We start from the raw sequence: 23,285 nt of genomic DNA on the forward strand, positions 1-23,285 counted from the left end.
GCCTGGCCAAATGTGTGTAATTTTTGTTTTAGCTGTCCCACAGAGAAAGTCAGAACTCTTCTCAGTAGTTTTACATGTCTCTTCCTGGAAATATTTGCAAATTAATCTGAAAAAAAGTGTACATACATATTTGGCACGTTAGGGTTTAAATCTCCTTGCAGGGTCAAACATAAACAAGTTTCTTTCTTTTTTTTTTTCTTTGAAACGGAGTCTCTGTCTCCCAGGCTGAAGTGTGGTGGTGTAATCACGACTCACTGCAGCCTTGAACTCCTGGGCTCAAATGATCCTGCCTCTTCAGCCTCCCCAGTAGCTGGGACTACAGGCATGTACCACCACGCCCAGCTAATTTTTTTTTTTTTTTTTTTGAGATGGAGTTTCAGTCTTATTGCCCAGGATAGAGTGCAACGGCGCAATCTCAGCTCACCCCAACGTCTGTCTCCTGGGTTCAAGCAATCCTCTTGCCTCAGCTGCCCAAGTAGCTGGGATTATGGGCATGGGCCACCATGCCTGGTTAATTTTGTATTTTTTTAGTACAGACAGGGTTTCTCCATGTTGGTCAGGCTGGTCTCCAACTCCTGACCTCAGGTGATCCTCCCGCCTTGGCCTTCCAAAGTGCTGGGATTACAGGGGTATACCACTGTGCCCGGCCTATTTTTTTTTTTTTTTTTTTTTTGAGACGGAGTCTTGCTCTGTCGCCCAGGGTGGAGTGCAGTGGCCGGATCTCAGTTCACTGCAAGCTCTGCCTCCCAGGTTTATGCCATTCTCCTGCCTCAGCCTCCTGAGTAGCTGGGACTACAGGCGCCCGCCACTACGCCCGGCTAGTTTTTTTTTTTTTTGTATTTTTAGTAGAGACGGGGTTTCACCGTGTTAGCCAGGCTGGTCTCGATCTCCTGACCTCGTGATCCACCCATCTCGGCCTCCCAAAGTGCTGGGATTACAGGCTTGAGCCACCGCGCCCGGCCTTTCTGGCCTAATTTTTTAAAGTTTTTGTAGAGACTGGGTCTGGCTATGTTTCCCAGGCTGATCTTGAACTCCTGGGCTCAAGTGATCCTCCAACGCTGGCCTCCCAGAGTGCTGGGGTTACAGGTGTGAGCCACTGAGCTTAGCTTGAAGCATAAAGAAGTTTCTTCATTCTTTTACATATTTGTCCTGAAGCCCCTGTACTGATACGCTCTCTTGCTCTTCTCCCTTCTCCTATTTAGAGCTAGAAAATCTGTAGCCCTGAGTCCTTGAAAAAGGCAAACGATATGGAATTGTTAACAGATACTTTTACGTTACACTTTTTTTTTTTTTTTTGAGACAGAATTTCACTCTTGTTGCCAGGCTGGAGTGCAATGGCGCGATCTCGGCTCACTGCAACTTCCGCCTGCTGGGTTCAAGCGATTCTCCTGACTCAGCCTCCCGAGTAGCTAGGATTACAGGTGCCTGCCACCATGCACAGCTAACTTTTTGTATTTTTAGTAGAGACAGGATTTTACCATGTTGGCCAGGCTGGTCTCAAACTGCTGACCTCAGGTGATCCACCTGCCTCGGCCTCCCAAAGTGCTGGGAATACAGTGTGAGCCACCGCGCCCGGCCTAAGTCACACTTTTGTTTTGTTTGTTTGTTCGAGACAGTGTCTGTTGCCTAGGCTGGAATGCAGTGGCACCATCTTGGTTCACTGCAACCTCTGCCTCCTGGGTTCAAGTGATTCTCCCACCTCAGCCTCCTGAGTAGCTGGGACTACAGGCACGTGCCACCACACCTGGCTTATTTTTGTATTTTTAGTAGAGACAGGATTTCACCATGTTGATCAGGCTGGTCTCGAACTCCTGACCTCAGGTGATGCACCTGCCTCAGCCTCCCAAAGCACTGGGATTACAGGCGTGAGCCACGGCGCCCGGCACACTTTTGTTTTTGTCCTTGAGAAACAGAGTTTTCTTCTGTGGCCCAGGTTGGAGTACAGTGGTTCAATCATAGCTCACTACAGCCTTGACCTCCTGGGCTCAAGAGATATCCCCCACCATCTCAGCCTCCCAAAGCCCTGGGATGACAGGTGTCAGCCACTGTGCCTGACCACACTGTGTTTTTGCAAACCAGGTACCAGGATGCTTAATTTGTTTCACTGGGACTTTAACCTGTTTGGAAATGGACCTGGCACAATGACTGGTCAATTTCCCATCTATTGCTGTGACTATTGCATACCTTGCCCCAGGCCCTTTTCCTGCCTCCAGGGGGACTTTCTGCAGTTTTCCCTCAGACCCAGCACTGTGTTGCTCTTTTCTAGCTGGTCCAAGCAGGTCTTTTCTTAGCACAGGCCAATTATCTGCCCAGCATTTACTTTCCCAGTCTGTTTACCATGACAACCTCTCCTAGAGACACAAAATCTGAGTGGGCCCCATGCAGACAGGAGCACTTCCTGTCCTGGGCACTGCCCAAGGAGATAATAAAGCAATTATTTCTCGCTTGAAGCAGTACATCTTGAAGGACGAGTGAGAGAGAAAAGGTCATTTATTCATGCCTACTATGTTCTAGGCCCAGTTAAGGGTAATTTGCAGATGGAAATGTCATTTAATATTCCCAGTAGAAGTTGCTTTTTTTTTTGAGACAGTTCTTGCTCTGTTCTCCAGGCTTGAGTGCACTGGTGCAATCTCCACTTGTTGCAACCTCTGCCTCCGGGGCTCAAGAGATCCTCCTACCTCAGCCTCCCAAGTAGCTGGGACCACAGGCATGCACCACCAAGCCTGGCGAATTTTTGTATTTTTTGTAGAGCCTTGGTTTCGCCATGTTCAAGATCAACCTGGAGTCTTGAACTCCTGGACTCAAGAAATCCACATGCTTTTGCTTCCCAAAAAGCTGTGATTAGAGGTGTGGGCAACCCCACGCCTGTTGTTTTGAGTGATGTGAAATAGCAGGTTGTCTCATACCTCAGGGCCTCTGCTTAGGAGTGTGACCATTTCATCCTGCATGAAATCCTCTGTCCAGAGTTGAAATGGGGTGGAGTAAAATTCAGCTCCTGCTCTCCTTCCCAAGCCTTGGGTCCTGGGGGGCAGGGTAGGGGGTGGGTTTCTGCCTGGAGTAAGGGATGCCTCTTCCTAATTTGCACAAAGATATGCAGCAGGTTAGAGGTGGGGCCTGGGTCTGGTCCGAGCTGCACTCTTACCATCCCTCCACACTGCTCCCCAGGTCAGAGTGCTCCTGAGGGGAGGGCCTTGCCTGCTCTTCCTCCCTTGCCCTTCTATAGGGACCTAGGTAGGGCAGTGGCATACATCTGTGTTCCCAGCACTTTGGGAGGCTGAGGCGGGAGGACTGCTTGAGGCCAGGAGTTCAATGTTACAGTGAGCTATGATTGCACCACTGCACTCAAGAAGCCTGGGCAACAGAGCGAGATCCTGTCTCTAAAATATAAATAAATACATACAAGAACCCAGCTAAAGTGCCTGGCCAGGACGGGCTCTGGGTCAAGCTTACTCTCTTCTGTTCGTGCAGTTTTTGTACTGAGAAATGTTTCATTCGTTCAGTTGAAATGTCAACTCCTCGCTGGGCACAGTTGCGCATGCCTGTAATACCAGCATTGGGAGGGTGGGGCAGGAGGATTGCTTGAGCCCAGGAGTTTGAGACCAGCCTGGGCAATGTGATGAGACCCTGTCTCTACAAAAAACAAAAATTACTGGGGCATGGTGGTGTGAGCTGCTGGGGAGGCTGAGGTGGGATGATCTTCTGAACCCAAGAGATTGAGGCTACGGTGAGCAGAGATTGTGCCACTGTACTCCAGCTTGGCCGACAGGGTGAGACCCTATCTCAAAAAAAAAAAAAAAAAAAAAAGGTCAACTCCTCAGTGAAGGCTGACCCAGCCTACTCACTGTAAAACTAATCACTCTTCCCCTGTGACTAGTCTTACCCTGTATAGTACCCTCCTCACCTACTATGCTGTGGTGCTTTGTAGGAGTCAGTTTGCTTTTAAATTGGTCATTATAGGCACATGATGAAAAATTAAAATATAAAAGGATCTAGAAAAAGTGAATTTCCTTCAATCCTTGATCCCAAGTTCCCCAGATTCTTTCCTCAGAAATAGGCTATGAATTGTTTTTCTTCTTCCAGAGATATTTTATGCATAAGTAAACATACATATATTATCCCTAACTGTCCTCCTTTTCTTCTTCTTCTTTTTTTTTTTTGTTTTTTGTTTGCCACAGGGTCTCACTCTGTTCAGGCTGAAGTACAGTGGGGCAGTCATAGCTCACTGCAGCCTTGACTTTTTGGGTAGTACCCCCCACCCCACCCCCGACTCAGCCTCCCAAGTAGCTGGGACCACAGTCACACACCACCAAACCCAGCGAATTTTTAATTTTTTTGTAGAGATAGGGTCTCACTATGTTATTAAGTGATCCTCCTGCCTCAGCCTCCCAAAGTGCTGGCATTACAGGAATGAGCCACTGCCTGGCCCTCTTTCTTTTTTAGAAACCCAAATAGAGGCCGGGCATGGTGACTCACACCTGTAATCCCAGCACTTTGGGAGGCTGAGGCAGGCAGATCACGAGGTCAGGAGATTGAGACCATCCTGGCTAACATGGTGAAACCCCATCTTTTTTTTTTTTTTTTTTTTGAGACGGAGTCTCGCTCTGTCGCCCAGGCTGGAGTGCAGTGGCCGGATCTCAGCTCACAGCAAGCTCCGCCTCCCGGGTTTACGCCATTCTCCTGCCTCAGCCTCCCGAGTAGCTGGGACTACAGGCGCCCGCCACCACGCCCGGCTAGTTTTTTGTATTTTTTAGTAGAGACGGGGTTTCACCGTGTTAGCCAGGATGGTCTCGATCTCCTGACCTCGTGATCCACCCGTCTCGGCCTCCCAAAGTGCTGGGATTACAGGCTTGAGCCACCGCGCCCGGCCGAAACCCCATCTTTATGGGCCAAGTGCGGTGGTTCACGCCTGTAATCCCAGCACTTTGGTAGGCCGAGGCGGGTGGATCATGAGGTCAGAAGATCGAGACCATCCTGGCTAACACGGTGAAACCCTGTCTCTACTAAAAATACAAAAAATTAGCCGGGCCTTGTGGTGGGCGCCTGTAGTCCCAGCTACTCTAGAGGCTGAGGCAGGAGAAGGCGTGAACCCGGGAGGCGGAGCTTGCAGTGAGGCAAGATAGCACCACTGCACTCCAGCCTGGGCGACAGATCGAGACTCTGTCTCAAAAAAAAAAAAAAAAAAAAAAAAAAATAGAGGCTGGGTCTGGTGGTGCAGGCCTGTAGGCCCAGATGCTGGTGAGGCCAAGTTTGGAGGATTGCTTGAACCCAGGAATTTGAGGCTGCAGTGAGCTTTGATTGCGCCACTGCACTCCAGCCTGGGCGACAGATTGAGATCCTATCTCAAAAAAAAAACAAAAAACAAAAAAGAGGCCAGGCGTGGTGGCTCATGCCTGTAATCCCAGCACTTTGGGAAGCCTAGGCAGGCAGATCACGAGGTCAGGAGTTCGAGAGCAGCCTGGTCAACATGGTGAAACCCCATCTCTACTAAACATACAAAAATTAGCTGGGTGCGGTGGCACGCGCCTATAATCCTAGCTACTCAGGAGCCTGAGGCAGGAGAATCGCTTGAACCTGGGAGGCGGAGGTTGCAGTGAGCCGAGATCACGCTACTGCACTCCAGCCTGGGTGACAGAGCGAGACTCAATCTCAAAAAAAAAAAAAGGCCACTGTCGCCACCACCGAGACCAAGATGGCCACGAGACTCAGCATTTTCCTCAAGATTTCCTGGGCCAGGGAGCCAGTGCTGGTCGGGTCCTTTATCATCTGGAGCCTCGCTGTAATTCTACCCCCACTTAGCCCCTACACCAAGTACTCCACCATGATCAATGAGGCAATGGCCTACAACTACCCAGTGCCTGTCTGCGATGACGGGAACATGCCCAACGTGCCCAGCCACCCCCAGGACCCCCAAGGCCCCAGTTTGGAGTGGCTGAAGAAATTGTGAGCACCTCCACTGACAGAGGAGGGCCTTCCCATGGCTCCCACTAAAAACGTGAAAACCAACCTCTCCCCACCCAAAAAAAAAAAAGAAAGAGAAAGAAAAATTGCATTAAATATCTGATCTAGGCCAGGCACAGTGGCTCATGCCTGTAACTGTAACTCTAGTACTTTGGGAGGCCGAGGCAGGAAGACTGCTTGAGGCCAGGGGTTCAAGACAAAACTGGCCAACAAAATGAGACCTCGTCTTTAAAACATAAATTCCGGGGCCAGGCGTGGTGGCTCACAACTGTAACAGCACTTCGGGAGGCCAAGGCGGGTGGATCACGAGGTTAGGTGTTTGAGACCAGCCTGGCCAACATAGTAAAATCCCATCTCTACTAAAAAAAAAATACAAAAAATTAGCCAGGCGTGGTGGCGGGTGCCTGTAATCCCAGCTACTTGGGACGCTGAGGCAGAAGAATCGCTTGAACCTGGGAGGCGGAGGTTGTGGTGAGCTGAGATCGTGCCATTGCACTCCAGCCCAGGCAACAGTGCGAGACTCCATCTCAAAAAATATATATATAAATACAAATAAACAAATAAATAAATATAAATTTCTGGCACGGTGCACATACCTGTAATCCCAGAACTTTGGGAGGCCGAGGCGGGTGGATCACAAGGTCAGGAGTTCAAGACCAGCCTGGCCAAGACGGTGAAATCCTGTCTCTACTAAAAACACAAAAAATTAGCCAGGTGTAATGGCGGGCGCCTGTAATCCCAGCTACTCAGGAGGCTGAGGCAGCGAATTGCTTGAACTCGGGAGGTGGAGGTTGCAGTGAGTTGAGATCGTGCCACTGCACTCCAGCCTGGGTGACAGAGTGAGACTCCGTCTCAAAACAAAAAAAAAAATTAAATAAGTAAATTAAAAGTAACTAACTAACTAAATATCTGGATATCTAAGCCGGGTGCGGTGGCTCATGCCTCTAATCCCAGCACTTTGGGAGGCCAAAGCAGGCAGATCATGAGGTCAGGAGTTCGAGACCAGCCTGGCCAACATAGGGAAACCTTGTCTCTACTAAAAAAATTAGCCGGGTGTGGTGGTGCACATCTGTAATCCCAGTTACTCAGGAGGCTGTGGCAGGAAAATCGCTGGAACCTGGGAAGTAGAGGTTGCAGTAAGCCGAGATTGCACCACTGCTCTCCAGCCTAGGTGACAGAGACTCTATTTCAAAAAAAAAAAAAAAAAAAAAAAAGTATATCTGATATACACGTTCATTTATTTATTTACTGAGATGGAGTCTCACTCTGTTGCCCAGGCTGGAGTGCGATGGTGCAATCTTGGCTCACCGCAACCTCTGCCTCCCTGGCTCAAGCGATTCTCCTGCCTCAGCCTCCTGATTAGCTGGGACTACAGATGTGCACCACCACACTCGGCCAGTTTCTGTATCTCTAGTGGAGACAGGGTTTCACCATCTCGGTCAGGCTGGTCTCAAACTCCTGACCTCGTGATCTGCCCACCTCAGCCTCCCAAAGTGCTGGGATTACACGTGTGAGCCAACACATCCGGCCCAATATCTGATATACATGTTAATTGAAGCTGGGTGTGGTGGTCACACCTTTAATCACAGCATTTTGGGAGGATCACTTGAGCCCAGGAGTTCAAGACCAGCTTGGGCAACATAGCAAGACCCTGTCTCAAAAAAGAAAAATTTAACATTGACTTTCCTGTCAGAGATAGGAAGTAAGACATTTATGGTGAATTTAAAGCACATATGGCAGCTAATGGTGACAGCATCTCACTGCAGCTGACCCTTGGCCTATGGAAGTGGGCCTGGAATGGCCCACTATTCTTAGTGTTGGCAACTAGTTAAAAAAATTAAAACATTCGAGGTGGGCGGATCACTTGAGGTCAGGAGTTTGAGAACAGCCTGGGCAATATAGTAAAACCCTGTCTCTACTAAAAAATAGGAAAAGTAGCTGGGCATGGTGATGCATATGTGTAATCCCAGCTGCTCGGGAGGCTGCGGCACGAGAATCACTTGAACCTGGGAGGCAGAGGTTGCAGTGAGCTGAGATAATGTCGCTGCACTCCAGGCTGGGTGACAGAGTGAGACTCCATCTCAAAAAAAAAAAAAAAAAAAAGAAAGAAATGGCCACTTGATGTAGTCTTTCAGAGTCACAATTTTTTTTTTTTCTTTTTTTTGAGACCGAGTCTCATCTGCCACCACAACCGGCCCAGAGTCACAGTTGGAGCCTAAACTCTGCCTCAGCATCTTCACCACTTGTGCCTTTGTCTTTGCAGTTCTGCCTATTATAGCCTTTCTTCCCTTGCTGCTTGGCGAACTTCTACTTATCCAGTAAGGCCTGGCTTCAGTGTTACCATCTCTCTTTAGTGTTCTGTGGTTGTCCACCTGGTGGATGACTTACTCTCCTGGCAGGGTTTCCAGTCTGATTCCATGTGATGGCACTTACTACACTCAAGTATACTTTGTGGTCTGTGTGTCTCACCCACATTCACCCACTGGCTGGTCCTGTGGTTTAGGGACTGAGCTTTTCTTTATCCATATCCATCCAGTCGGCCCCATGATTGGAACATACTATGCAGTGCTCAGGCAATGTCTGCTGAAGCGCAGGGCTTAAGAGCAGGCTACCTGGCTTGGGAACCCAGCTTTACCACTTCCTGTGTAGCTTCCGCATAACTTTCCATCTTTCTTTCTTTTTTTTTTTTTTGAGATGGAGTCTTGCTCTGTCACCCACGCTGGAGTGCAGTGACGTGATCTCGGCTCACTGCAACCTCCGCCTCCCGGGTTCAAGCAATTCTCCTGCTTCAGCCTCTCGAGTAGCTGGGACTACAGGTGCCTGCCACCACGCCCGGGTAATGTTTGTATTTTTAGTAGAGACAGGGTTTCACCATGTTGCTCAGGCTGGTCTCGAACTCCTGACCTTGTGATCTGCCCTCCTTGGCCTCCCAAAGTGCTGGGATTACAGGGGTGAGCCACTGTGCCCAGTCAGCTTTCTATCTTTCTATGCTTATTTCCTCATCTGTAAAATGTCATCCTTAGCAGGGCGAGGTGGCTCACACCTGTAATTCCAGCAATTTGGGAGGCCGAGGTGGGTGGATCCTCTGAGGCCAGGAGTTCGAGACCAGCCTGGCCAACATGGTGAAACCCCGTCTCTACTAAAAATACAAACATTAGCCGGGTGTGGTGGCGCACACCTATACTCCCAGCTACTCGGGAGATTGAGGTGGTAGAATCGCTTGAACACGGGAGGTGGAGGTTGCAGTGAGCTGAGATGGCACCACTGCACTTCAGCCTGGGTGACAGAGTGAGACCATGTCTCAAAAAAAAAAAAGATAAAATGTCATCCTCACATCAGCCTTTTGTTGTGAAAAATAAAATCAAGAGTTTACTCAAAGCAGTCAGAACAGTGCCTGACAGTAAGTCTTGTTAAAGTGTTAGCTATCATGTATTATAGATGAGCACAATGTATATCATTATTAAATATCAGCTTTATTATTATTATTTGTTTTGAGACAGAGTCTTCCTCTGTCGTCCAGGCTGGAGTGCAATGGCACGTCTTGGCTCACTGCAACCTCTGCCTACTGGGTTTAAGCGATTCTCCCGTCTCAAAGCGATTCTCCCGTCTCATCCTCATGAGTAGTTGGGATTACAGGTGCGCGCCACCATGCCCGGCTAATTTTTGTGTTTTTAGTAGAGACAGAGTTTCACCACATTGACCAGGTTGGTCTCAAACTCCTGACCTCATGATCTGCCCGCCTCGGCCTCCCAAAGTGCTGGGATTACAGGCGTGAGCCACCGTGCCTGGTCAGCTTTATTATTAAATGTTAGCTTCATCTGCTTTGTACACTAATGCATACCCAGTGCCCAGAACAGTGCCTGGAACATACTAGGTGCTAAGTAAATATTTGTGACTTAATGCATGAATGAGGGTGGACTTCCTTTCTTTTGCTCTCACTGGAGAGTTGAACTCTCCTTCCAACGCGGGTGGGGTGGATATTGGCGTATTCAGGGCCATCAGGGCTGAAGTCAAGGGCTTAGTGGGGCTTAATTTGCTGGGGGGGCCCAGGACATGGCCCTCATTGTTTCTCTAGAAGGAAAGGTCCAACCCTCAAAAGACCTTCTGAAATCCCGCTGAAAGTTAAGTTGGGAAGGAAAACCTGCATGCGTATGTATCAGGAATTAACGTCTTTTGTCTTGCTTTGTTCAGTAGTTTCAAATTGCCTTCTCCAGGCAAGGCTGATGAAAGTGCTAGTTGCAAGTTAATTTGAATTTTTCTTTCTGCTTTTGCTCTCACAGGAAGTGGAAAGGCGACCAAACACTCTAGCATTCATGCCACCAAAAAGAGGTTTTGCAGTTACAAGACCTGGATTCCAATCACGACTCCTCTTAGTTGCCCTGTAATCAGGCACAATTACTTGGGTCTCTGAGTCTCAATTTTCTTATGTAGAAAACGGAGATATGTTTACCTCCTTCGTAAGACTGATGAGAAGGAAATTATCTGTGCATTTTGAAACCACTTAAGCCTTGTACACGTTTTATTTCTGGGATCGCCACTGGTTCCCTGGTAGGGCTTCAGAAAAATAAAAAGGAGGTCCCTGAGCAAAGGCTGGGGGGCCCTTCATCTGAGGCCAACCCTCTCTTGTCCCAAGGATGGCCTGGACTGCTCCACCCCGCGGCTCCCCAGGGGCAAAGCCGCGAGGGTCCGGGTGAGAGCCCAGTGCTGGACCAGCTCGGAGCTCAGGGGTCCCGGCCGAAATCCCTGCTGTCTTTCAGGTCAAACGTCATAATTCCCGAACCCCAGAAAGGCCAAAAAGCAAGGCAACCCCGAAAGACGACGAAGTCAACACCAGGGCGCAGGGCCAGTGTGCTGACGAGGGAGGCTGGAGCCGGGGGGACAAGGCGCCCCATACAGCGGCAAGAGGGCGGAGGGCAGGAGCTGGCCGTCCTGGGTGAAAGCGGGGCCCAGCGAAGAGGCCCGGCCACAGGAATCTCGGTTCCACCCCGCGACTCCCGGCGGTGACTCCAGTTTCGTCCCCAGCCGCCCGGCCCCGCCCCGCCCCCAGCGGGCACTCAGGCCGTACCACTGTGCCTTCATGGGGGTGGAGTTAGATCGTGGGCTAGTCCTGCCGAGGAGAGAGGGGTTCTTCCTCAAAAAATATCATTATGTATAGTATTTGCATGATTCTAGTTAACTCGTTTCCCATCTGCATGCTGGCAACCTCTACCTGCGCTAGGAAGGGGGCGGAGCGCTTTCCTGCCTCCCCCTGCTCTTCCACGTTTGGTGCGCGCCTGCGCGGTGCGTAGGCGGCGGGACGTACTTAAGCTTCGACGCAGGAGGCGGGGCTGCTCAGTCCTCCAGGCGTCGGTGCTCTGCGTTGTTGGAATCTTGTTGCTTGCTTGGCTGTGCGCGCGTGCGCCGACATGGCCTCAAACGGTAGGTAAGGGCGCGAGGCGGCGGCGGCGCACTGGGCCGAGGCCTCCCACCTGGGCTTTTCATTTTCGGTGGGACCGGGGTGGCGATCCTGTGTGGGATTCTTTCCCGCCCCTGTGGCGGGAAACCGCGGAGAGGGGTAACTGGAGGAGGCTGGTGTCGCCATTTTGTTTCGCTCCTCTGGCCCTGGCGCGCGGGGCGGTAAGTCTTCTCTTCGCAGTCCGTTTGCTTGGGGTGGTCGTTGGGAGGGACGCTTCTTAGGGGTTTGAAGCGTCAGGTGAGGGTGGAAAATGCCCGGTTTCCGTGGCCTCGCCTCCCCCAACTCCTGGCCCCGCACTCAGGCCCGCTTTGTCGCAGTGCTGCATCCGGGCACTCGCGGCGCGCACGCGCTCTGCGGGCCCCTCCCCCTTCGCGGCGCGGGTACCCCTTCCCCGCCTCGTGTCGGTTCAGCTTTTTGTCGCGAGACCCTTCGCGGAAGACTCGGCAGCGCGCGTCCGGTGTGAGCCTTGTTCCTCTGTGGTCTTTCGCGAAGGGGCGGGACCGCTCCATTCCCGCCTCGGTTGCCACGCGGCTGGGGGCGGAGGCTCGGTATCGGGGCCGCGCTCCCGCTTAACGGTTTGGAGGCGGTGGTCGTGGTTCCCCCAACGGACTCGGGGACCTGGCCCGAGAGTTTTTCCCGCCTAAATTTTTTTTTTTTTTTCTGAGTCAAGATCTCCCTTTGTCGCCCAGGCTGGAGTGCAGTGGTGCGATCTCAGCTTGCTGCAATATCCGCCTCCTGGGTTCAAGTGATTCTCCTGCCTCAGCCTCCTGAGTAGTTGGGATTACAGGCGCCTGCCACCACAGCCCGGCTAATTTTTGTGTTTTTTAGTAGAGACGGGGTTTCACCATGTTGGTCAGGCCCGTCTCGAATTGCTGGCCTCAGGTGATCCGCCCTCCTCGGCCTCCCAAAGTGTCGGGATTACAGGCGTGAGCTACCGCGCCTGGTCTAAATTTCTTTTTTCTGAGATTGGGACGGAGAATAACAGCCGTCGAGGCCACACCCTCTCCTGGTCCTTTCCCTTTTCCTGCGGGGGAAGCGCCGCGTTTCCTGCGCTGAGAGGATGAGTTGATCTTGTTGGTGTATCTAAAGTGGGGCGTTTCAAAAGGGCTTTCGTTGCTTTTGGTTCGCCCAGGGGGAAGGCAGGGTAGATGAGAAAACAGAACCATCTGGAGCCCCACGGCTGGGGACTCGAGTACCTGTTGACTTTGGCCTCTTAAGGCGAGCACTTGGATGATCTCTGTCATTTGGGGTCCAAGGGCTCTTGATTCTCTGGCTTTGCACTAAAAAGCCCACTTCATCTCCGGAATTGGTCAAAGAGTGAAGAATGGCCTTTTTTGAGACATTCTTGTTCTGTGGGTCTGGGCTGAGAGAGCAGAGGCCACAATCTGAACACTGCTCGAATTCAAACCTGTACCACTTGGTAGCTCTGCGACTTTGGGCGAGTTAGTCTGTTTTGACTCTTGGCAATAATGGCTTTGTCATAGAGTGGATGAAGCGAATGCGCGATGTTTTAGAGCAATCACTGACATGAATTGGTCTTGCAGAAAGTTGTGGCTGTCCACCAAGACCTTGGTTTTTCCAACGGTTAAGGCTTCTGGGACTCTGTAGAAACTTGCATTTTCTTCACTTTTTCTTTTTTGTAAGAACACTTGGCTGATAGGCCAATTTGCTACTCTTCTCAACCAGTGTCTCAATGGGAGAATTTTATGCCTTTTATTGAAACGTGATGCTATCTTTTTTTTTTTTTTTTATGAGACCGAGTCTCCCTCTGTCGCCCACGCTGGAGTGCAGTGGCGCGATCTGCAACCTCTGTCTCACGGGTTCAAGCGATTCTTCTGCTTCACCCTCTCAAATAGCTGGGATTACAGGCGTGCGCCACCATACCCGGTTAATTTTTTGTATTTTTATTAGAGATGGGGCTTCATGTTGGTCAGGCCGGTCTCGAATTCCTGACCCCAAGTGATCCATCCACCTCGGCCTCCCAAAGTGCTGGGATTATAGGCGTGAGCCACCGCACCTGGCCTGTGTGGTCCTATTTATTCATCAGTGCTTGAGTTAAGGAATTTAGCTTTAATTCAACTCTTTCAGAGTGGCGGCTGAAGATAATATGATTGTATTTTTTTTTTTTTGCAGATTATACCCAACAAGCAACCCAAAGGTGAGTGCTATTTTTGGGCTTCCAGAGTTTGTAGAGGGGAAGGGTGGTCAAGCTGTGTTTTCTGATCACGCTGGTTTTCCTTTCATCTAGCTATGGGGCCTACCCCACCCAGCCCGGGCAGGGCTATTCCCAGCAGAGCAGTCAGCCCTACGGACAGCAGAGTTATAGTGGTTACAGCCAGTCCACGGACACAGGCTATGGCCAGAGCAGCTATTCTTCTTACGGCCAGAGCCAGAACAGTGAGTCTCTCTCAGCAGGTCACCTCTTCCTGCTCTTTCTGAATATTGCTTTTCTTTTTTTTCTTTGGGAGACAGAGTCTCTTCCTGTTGCCTAGACTGGAGTGCAGTGGTGCTATCTCAGCTCACTGCAACATCCGCCTCCCGGGTTCAAACAATTCCCCTGCCTCAGCCTCCTGAGTAGCTGGGATTACAGGCACCTGCTACCACACCCTACTAATTTTTGTATTTTTAGTAGAGATGGGGTTTCACCATGTTGGATAGGCTGGTCTAGAACTCCTGACCTCGTGATCCACCTGCGTCGGTCTCCCAAAGTGCTGGGATTACAGGTGTGAGCCATCATGCCCTGAATGTTGCTTTTCTTAAACCTGAGCAGGACTGAAGTGTTGAAACTCTTCCATATTTCTTTTCCCTAAATGAGTGTATAATTCTTAAAACTCTTTGGGGTCTGAGTCCTTTACAGGGCATTGTGGCACACCTGTAGTCCCAGCTACTGAGGAGTCTGAGGCAGGAGAATCCCTTGAGTTCAGGAGTTTGGGGCTGCAGTGAGCTGTGATAGTGACTGAACAGCAACTGCATTCCAGCCTGGGCAGTGTATTGCGGCCCCATCTCAAAAAACAAAAATGTCTTTTGGTTTGTGATTCTGTTTACATTTGTTTTCTTTGGCTTTTAATTTTTATGACTCTTATTTCCCGTCTCAGCATGAAAGAGCATATTTTCTAAAGGGAGAACCAGTTTTAGGCCAATTCTTAAATGGAGAAAATGGTTTTGCTTGAAACAAATGTATGAAATCATGTGATACATAAGGAGGTGGGATGTGCCCCAAGGTCCTGAAGTGTAACTAAGAAAGGTGGTTGTCCTGTAGATACTGCATGCACAGCTGCATATCACAGTGCTGTTAACAGGAATCCTTGGGCTTGGGATTAGAGGGTGGTGCTGGAGATGGTGTTGGGGTTGGTGGGGTTAAATTGGAACTGTCTTAGAGAGATGATAGAAGTTGGAGCATTAACTTTGGGCTTTGAAAGGAGGGTAACTATCTTTATGAGTTGCAAGATTATGAACAGCTTCTGAAAGGCTGACTTTTTGAGTATAGGTGAGTATTAGGTTGTATATGTTTTAGCACATTTCTTACATTTTCTCTTTCCTGGTGACTTTTGTGACTTTTTTTTTCTTATTCTTGTAGCAGGCTATGGAACTCAGTCAGCTCCCCAGGGATATGGCTCGACTGGCGGCTATGGCAGTAGCCAGAGCTCCCAATCTTCTTATGGGCAGCAGTCCTCCTACCCTGGCTATGGCCAGCAGCCAACTCCCAGCAGCACCTCGGGAAGGTACGGTGGTGTCGATGTCGGGGAAGGCTTGAAAAAAGGGGTGAATTGATGAGGAATGATAAAAGGGACCAGCAGCAGTAGGAGCAGTTTAGAGGTGTAATTGGGGTAGGGGAGCCTGTGTTGAGTACAGAGAATGGAATCCACTAAAAGGAAATTGGGGGGGTATGCTGGGATTGTGATTGTGTTTTTTGTTTGTTTTCCTTAGTTACGGTAGCAGTTCTCAGACCAGCAGCTATGGGCAGCCCCCGAGTGGGGGCTACGGCCAGCAGCCTAGCTATGGTGGACAGCAGCAAAGCTATGGACAGCAGCAAAGCTATAATCCCCCTCAGGGCTATGGACAGCAGAACCAGTACAACAGCAGCAGCAGTGGTAGTGGAGGTGGAGGTGAGATGTCCTCAGCTTTGTCTGCAGCCCATTTTCTATAAGGATTTGTATTCTCCTGTTTTAGCCTAAAAGGGTTCCTGTTTTATTTCCTAGCTGTCTTTTTAATTTCTTTTGTACTTCATTGCCTGGCACTTGTCAAACCTTTTTGTGCTACTTTACAATTTTTTTTTTTTTAAAACCATCCTTTCTTTTCTCACAGGTAGCTATGGCCAAGATCAATCCTCCATGAGTGGTAGTGGTGGTGGCGGCGGCGGTGGCGGCGGCGGCGGCAGTGGTGGTGGTGGTGGTTATGGCAATCAAGACCAGAGTGGTGGAGGCGGCGGTGGCTACGGACAGCAGGACCGTGGAGGCCGTGGCAGGGGCGGCAGCAGTGGTGGCGGCGGTGGCAGTGGTGGTGGTTACAACCGCAGCAGTGGTGGCTATGAACCCAGAGGTCGTGGAGGTGGCCGTGGAGGCAGAGGTGGCATGGGGTAGGTGTCTCATGAGCCAGGGAGTATCTTTGGTGGGGAATGTGGAGGATTGCATGAATCTCCCTGAAGCCAGTCCCTAATGCATGGTTTAGTATTCTTGTTGTCTGGGGGATCTGTGAGGGCTTTGATTTGGGGGCAGTGATTTTCTTTTTACATCCCCATTTTATTTTTGTGAGAATTTGGGAGCCTGAACTCCCATCCATACCACCGAATAGAGATTTTGAGTATTGATACTTGTTTCCAAAAAAAAGAAATCATACATAGATTTCCAATACGTATGGATTGGAGTCATTGATATCTTAGGCAAGAAACATGGAAGTGAAGACTTCTTTCTCTGCAAGGGAAACCGATGAACCCACTCCTGGGAAATAGTAGGGAAACTTGGTATGTGTGTTCCCATGTGTCCTCTAGGGAGTTGGTAATGGTTAACCTGACTTCAGCTTCCAGGAATTGGTTACTCTTCCCGTTTTCTGTAGTCATTTGAATCCACGAACTTGATTTGCACCAATTTGACCGACATTGATTTTGGGTGTGACTTGGTTTATGGGACCAACTGACTGAAGTGTGCAGACCTTTTGGGCAAAAATATGCTTGACAGTGGTCTCCCACCTAGTTGTTCCACTGTCTGCCTTACCCTGGTTACTTAAAATTCATCAGCTTGTCCAACTGGACCTTCTTTCCTTCCTGCTGAAGTTGATTTGAAGTAAAACCTTAGATTTGATGTTAAAACCGTTGTCAAATCTGTCGGTAAATACGATTTGAAGGACCCTACTCTGTCTCCCTTGAAAAAGGGCAGGAATGTCAGTGTAACTGTTTTTGGAAAAAGTAGATTTTTAAACTGAGTTTGGATATGGTAAGTATGCAGAGGTGGGTGGGGGCAATCTCAAAAACGTACAAAAATGAGGAAAACTCTGTTGTGTGTGTGTGTTTAATGCAAAACTTTAAAAAGAAAAACAACTGTTATGTGACTGTTAACTTGCTCTGCATTTTATGTGCCACAGGTATGAAAGGTGACATTGCAAAATACTCCGCTCTTCTCGCAGTGTAGAAGGGGTGACCCCGGGGGTTGGGGGAGATTAAAAACAGCTCAGTAGTTAGGACAGAGCTTAGCTAAGTTTGTCTTGCTTTAAGGGGAAGTTGCCTTTGGTTTTGACTTTTTATGGAATGGGGTTGGGTCTGCTTGCTGCTTTCAAAGCAAAAACCACAAAAGTGTGTTCAAGGCTACCCCAGCCTGGTGTGAAATGTCTTCTGGGTAAATTGGGGTAGGGTTTTTAAACCAACTACTTGGTTGTCAACCACTTGCGACAAGAGGAAAAAAAAACATCTGCTCCATCGGAAGAACGACCAAGGAAAATGGGTCATTTTTTTCCAGAGGAAATAGATACATAACCTTTTAAAGCAAAATCTTTATAAACTGTGTCTGAGAAATTGCACACGTGTGTGTGACATGCTCGAAGGTCAGACAAGGGGTGGTCAGGAAGGGATGTATTTTAGTAGCCACTTGTATCTTTTTCCAAAAACACCTACCCGTGTTTGGGAAATGTTAAACAAAATCAAAAAAACACCCTTTTGTAGCCGTTGGAAGCTTCATGTCCTTTCTTCTAACTTGTCTTCTCCAGCGGAAGTGACCGTGGTGGCTTCAATAAATTTGGTGGTAAGTGAACAGAGTTTCCAAAATTCCCAACTCCCAGCAATGCTTTGTCTGATTGTTCATTTGCAGATGTCTTAGCGTGTTAATTTAAATGTCAAAGGTTTTGAGGTGTCCAGAACCACCTCCATAAAGGGGTAGGGTAGAATGCCACCTGTTGCCTGGTGTGTGCTAACCTGGAGCAGGCAGGGGTAAGATTCAGTAGTCGTCTTTTACCAAATGGGTTTGCCCCAGGTTAATAAGAGGGGTTTAGTAGGCCTTGGACAGGGCTGTTGCCACACCTGGCACTTAGTGACCATCATCATGAGAAACTGGAGAGTGCGTGCTGGAACACGTGGTGCCATCTTGACTTTAGGATCCTTTTGATCATTGTGTCCAAGGCTTGTGTGTGTGTGAGAGTGGGAGACAACCTCCAAATGTTTTAATTCTGGAAGAGGGATGTAACATTGCCCTAAGAATGGTGAAGTTGGTATACCTTTATAAAGTACGGAATGGTGTCAATGAATGCAATTCTATGTATATGGACTTAACTCAGATGGGCAAATAGAAACTAGCTCTGGGAAGGAACATGTGCACTACTTCAAGAAAGATTGGAAGCATGTGTGGCTCATGGGAAATAACCAGGTCTTAAACAGCACAAACTGAATTCATGGACCAGGAAGGTCTTAAACAGCACAAACTGAATTCATGGAAAAATGACAAATTTGAGAAGTCTCCCAGTAAGCTGGAACTTTTCTGGTTTGGTTAACTAACAAAAGGTTTCTTGATTTGTCTCAACATTTAAAGCCAAAGGCTTGGGTTCATGACTTAGGTGTCATTGCGTGTGGGTACAATATTTATATATGGCGAATTCAGATAAACATTGGTCAAAGATGGTCTCTGGAAAAACAAAATAGAGGCTGCATTACGAAAGTAAGATTTCTGGTCTGTTCCCTGGGACATGCTTAAAAAATACAATAGCTATTATGTATGGTTTTTATTTTCGTGTGGTTTTGGGGAAACATAACACGGTTTTAAGGATGGTTTCTAAAGATGAAATTAAAAATCGTTCCACAAGGGATAAGTGTCTTTGGTAAAGTTGGGAGAAACTGGATGGATGCACATCTTATGGCTGGTGGCGAGCCCATCTCTCTTCTCTCGGGTGAGAGAACTGGGCCAAGCTGAGTTGGTTTGTTCACTTTAATGGGTCTCCCTTTCCCCTGCCATCTGTGCTGAGGACATTTCCCAGCTTGAGCTGGGGGAGGCAGCATTTTCTGAAGTGTGGAGTTGTCTCTGTGGAGACTCAAGTTACAGATCTTAAGGGGCCTGCCTAGAATTTTCTCCGGGCAGGCGACCCAGGAAAGGGTTTGGAGTGAGGCTGTGAGCACTTACATGATATTTTACAAGTTTGGATTTGGTGTTAATTTTTTTCCTTGTCCATTTTTTCCGGTTGACTAACGGCTCCTCTTCCTTGTTTTTGTTTTTTTTTTGTTCTTTTTTTCCATGTCACTTAAGGCCCTCGGGACCAAGGATCACGTCATGACTCCGGTGAGTTCACAGGTGGTGGCATGAAGAGTGGCTAAAGTGGTATCAAGACTTTGCCTGGATATTCTTTGAAACTATTATGAAAAGGAAACTGAAAAAAAGGGGATAGAGAAGAAAGGGAGTTAGGTGTATCCTTAGCTAGCAGTGAGAAGTATTCATTATTAAGTATTTCTCAGAAATACCTGGCTTGTGGGTTCCACCCCCAGCGATTTAGAAGGTCTGAGATGACCCTGACAATCTACCTTTCTAACAAGTCCCTAGTGATGTTGATGTGTCTGCACCACACTCAGATGGTTTTTACAGCAGTGGTTTTTTAAAAATGTGGATCATGTCCAAGCTGGTAAATAAAAACCAGTGAACAAAAGACCGGACCACTTGAAGTAAAGCATTGAACTCTTGTTTAGATTGTATTGATGTTTGTGTACTAGATTTGAATGTAAAATGGGTCTCTTAATTCGGGACCTTCAACTGGAAGTTGATAAATACTGATGGGCTTTTTTGTGTGGTCTTGGGCATTTCACTCCTGAGCCCTGGTGTCCATACTGTATACTGTGTGTTAACATGTTTCAAAGGATAATTTTCAAACTAAATTTGAAATTTATCAGCATGGGTGGCATATAGGGACTCAAAAGGGATGTGGATTTTTCAGTTGTCTTCATAAACCAAATAATACGAGTTGCTTGATGGATACTAGGTGCTTTAGGTTTTTTCCTATGTCATTTATTTTACCTTTTCACATTTGCATTTTCTTCTGTGTTCAACAAGCAGAACAGGATAATTCAGACAACAACACCATCTTTGTGCAAGGCCTGGGTGAGAATGTTACAATTGAGTCTGTGGCTGATTACTTCAAGCAGATTGGTATTATTAAGGTACTTGTGGAGTGGAGTGGGTGCTTTCTGTCAGTGTTGCAGGCTTTTGGATTTCACACATTAGTGAAAGCAAGTCTTTAATGGTTGCCAGCAGTAAAAACAAATCTTAATGGTTGTTGCCAGCTTAATTTGTTGAGGAAAGAGCCTTAGTTACTGTTTTCTAAAAGAAGTTCTATCTTAACACGAAAAGTATAACTGATAAGAATGCGCTAAACTCTGAAATTTGTACTTCATAGTAACTTTTAGTTTTATCCTTCAATATTGGAGGGAAAGACAGTTTTCCTCAATGGAGGTTTACATGTGAGGTAGGATGAAGTAACTAGGAAGAGGGGAGCTGAAGTTTGGGAATGATAAACCTCATGTTCTAGAGGAAGAAGATGGAAAGGGAGTACTGTAGCCTTTAAAATTGATGTCACCTCATTTTGCTTTCTTCAGACAAACAAGAAAACGGGACAGCCCATGATTAATTTGTACACAGACAGGGAGACTGGCAAGCTGAAGGGAGAGGCAACGGTCTCTTTTGATGACCCACCTTCCGCTAAAGCAGCTATTGACTGGTTTGATGGTATGTATGAGAAGGCTGGCAGAGTTGGGGCTGGGGATATAGGGCAGCAAGTCATAGTTTGAGGGTTAATTTGAGTCTTCCGACACTTTAGCTGCGGTTTTAAGTCTCATTTTTGCTTATGAGTCAGTAGATTATAAACTGAGAAAGGCACGCTTATCTTGTATTTTTGGATTAATGTATCTTGCATTTAAAGTCTTTTGGTACTTTTTTATTTCTCTAGGTAAAGAATTCTCTGGAAATCCTATCAAGGTCTCATTTGCTACTCGCCGGGCAGACTTTAATCGGGGTGGTGGCAATGGTCGTGGAGGCCGAGGGCGAGGAGGTGAGGAGCTACCTGCTGTTGGTGCAAAGGGGGGTGATGAGGAGAGTAGAGAAGATGGTAAAAGCTTGCGTGGAATGGGTTAGGTTTACCAAACTTGGAGGGGGAGCAGACCCATACTTGTTTTATCTGCATTAGGACCCATGGGCCGTGGAGGCTATGGAGGTGGTGGCAGTGGTGGTGGTGGCCGGGGAGGATTTCCTAGTGGAGGTGGTGGCGGTGGAGGACAGCAGCGAGCTGGTGACTGGAAGTGTCCTAATCCGTGAGTGAAACTTAAATTCTTTTCTTAGTTCTCTCACATGCCTGCTCTTTGATATTATGGTAATGAGGTGTGTGCGTGTTTTCCAAAGAAGTAAATGTCAAGGCCGCACTGTTGGGGTCAGATTTAGCCAAAAGCTTACCTAGGTAAGGTTGATGTAATGGGAAAGGTAATGGATTGGGTTCAGTAATGATTTTTGTTCCTGGCTTTGAGAAGCAAGCCTTTTTGTCTTTCTGAAGCCTCAGTTTCCTCACTGTATCTCTAAAGTCATGGTAGTTTCTTCCTACTCCTAGGTCTCGTCTATTCCCCATCCCTCTAGACTAATTGTCTTCCTTCTCCTTAGCACCTGTGAGAATATGAACTTCTCTTGGAGGAATGAATGCAACCAGTGTAAGGCCCCTAAACCAGATGGCCCAGGAGGGGGACCAGGTGGCTCTCACATGGGTAAGAAAGGCAGACCTGGTGCTAAGGAGCTGGGTCCAAAGAATCCTTAATTTTTTAGCAGGGAGGTTCGCGGAAGGTAGGGGAATGGGAATATGATAGATCTTATTTCTTTTGTCCTAGGGGGAAACTACGGGGATGATCGTCGTGGTGGCAGAGGAGGCTATGATCGAGGCGGCTACCGGGGCCGCGGAGGGGACCGTGGAGGCTTCCGAGGGGGCCGGGGTGGTGGGGACAGAGGCGGCTTTGGCCCTGGCAAGATGGATTCCAGGTGAGACTTTAAATCAGAATAAAAAAGAGCAGGTGAACAGAGGCCATAGGATAACAGGGTTTTGTTGAGAAAGTGGTTTCATTTTGAGGGCTAGGTGGAAGGACCTGAGATTGTAACCAGTAGTGGAGAGGGAAGGAAAATTAACTCAGGAGGAATGAATCTAGACCCACTTGAGATAAGATACTCGCTGATTTAGGTAGGAGGGGCAGATAGGATATCTAGGCTTGGAGAGACTGGTAACTCAAATACAATGGATACTTAATTTTTTTTTTTTTTTTTTTGCAGGGGTGAGCACAGACAGGATCGCAGGGAGAGGCCGTATTAATTAGCCTGGCTTCCCAGATTCTGGAACAGCTTTTTGTCCTGTACCCAGTGTTACCCTCGTTATTTTGTAACCTTCCAATTCCTGATCACCCAAGGGTTTTTTGTGTCGGACTATGTAATTGTAACTATACCTCTGGTTCCCATTAAAAATGACCATTTTAGTTAAATTTTGTTCCTCTTCCCCCTCTTCAGTTTCCTGGAAGGTTGATGATGTCCCGATCAGGAAGGTGGGGAGTTTTCTTGTTCAGATTACCCTGCCCAGCAGGAACTGGAATACAGTGTTTAATCCAGGGGAGAAGGCCAAATGATACCCCTTGAGAGCAGATATGAAACTTTTCTGTCATGGACAAAGTTGGATGTATAAATGAGAAATGAAGAACATGGGATGTCATGAGTGTTGGCCTAAATTTGCCCAGCTATGGGGAATTTTTTTTCCTTTATTTGCATATTGGTCTTAATTTATTTGCAGCAGTTTAAGAACTTTTTAAGAACTCTTGCATCTTTTGGCACATTTAATGGTGAGGCTCAAACAAATTAGATTTAAATGGGGCAGTATTCACATCTGACCATGGTGGAGAGTGCTTAGCCACTCTGGGTCTTTCACAGGGAGAGTAACTTAGTTCCTGCTGAGTGCTGCAGAGTTTGTGGAGTCAGGATCTAATCGTCAACCCTGGGAGACCAGACAGTTAACGGCTGAGAAGGAAGTACATGAATTACATGGCGCTCAGAACCAGAAAATGGGAAAGCTGGAAGTGAGTCCTACTCAAGATTCCTTAACTCCATTTCCGTTTTATGGCATTTTGACTTGAAACCATCATGCAGGAGATCCTGAAGAGGCCAAATTCCTATCCCAGACTGGTTTACTTAGGTCTTAAGAGGACGCTACAATAAGAGACTTGGGAAATGGAGATGAAGAGGGGGAAGGTTTTCTGCGAAAGGAAGGTAGAGGTAGTTGCTTGTATTTAGAGGCGGCGAGTGACTCCCTTCGTAGCTACCCTGGTGAATGGGGTTTGGGTAGATACTTGCTGTAAGGAGACTGGTCTGGCTGGGTCACTTTCACATCCTGCCTGTAC

General features: G+C 48.0%; 1 protein-coding gene and 1 pseudogene across 2 annotated transcripts; both read left to right on the forward strand.

The window, feature by feature from the left end:
- Window positions 1–5,553: 5,553 nt before the first annotated feature.
- On the forward strand, window positions 5,554–5,944 carry LOC103231339 (NADH dehydrogenase [ubiquinone] 1 alpha subcomplex subunit 3 pseudogene; annotated as a pseudogene).
- A 5,342-nt stretch (window positions 5,945–11,286) lies between these two features.
- FUS (FUS RNA binding protein) lies at window positions 11,287–22,379 on the forward strand. Of its 2 annotated transcripts, none has more exons than XM_007990669.3 (15): window positions 11,287–11,376; window positions 13,547–13,571; window positions 13,662–13,810; window positions 14,991–15,135; window positions 15,341–15,519; window positions 15,719–15,989; window positions 17,609–17,643; window positions 19,132–19,164; window positions 19,930–20,033; window positions 20,469–20,598; window positions 20,819–20,920; window positions 21,056–21,179; window positions 21,520–21,620; window positions 21,741–21,888; window positions 22,174–22,379. In XM_007990669.3, exons 1-15 carry the CDS (start codon window positions 11,364–11,366, stop codon window positions 22,211–22,213), a joined length of 1,599 nt encoding a protein of 532 aa, XP_007988860.1. In that variant the 5' UTR covers window positions 11,287–11,363; the 3' UTR covers window positions 22,214–22,379. The 2 variants fall into 2 exon arrangements, with proteins under 2 accessions (XP_007988860.1, XP_007988866.1); XM_007990675.3 differs by having other exon boundaries at window positions 14,994–15,135.
- The last annotated feature ends 906 nt before the right edge of the window (window positions 22,380–23,285 follow it).

This window comes from Chlorocebus sabaeus, chromosome 5, assembly GCF_047675955.1.
Source record: "Chlorocebus sabaeus isolate Y175 chromosome 5, mChlSab1.0.hap1, whole genome shotgun sequence".
Taxonomy (NCBI): domain Eukaryota; kingdom Metazoa; phylum Chordata; class Mammalia; order Primates; family Cercopithecidae; genus Chlorocebus; species Chlorocebus sabaeus.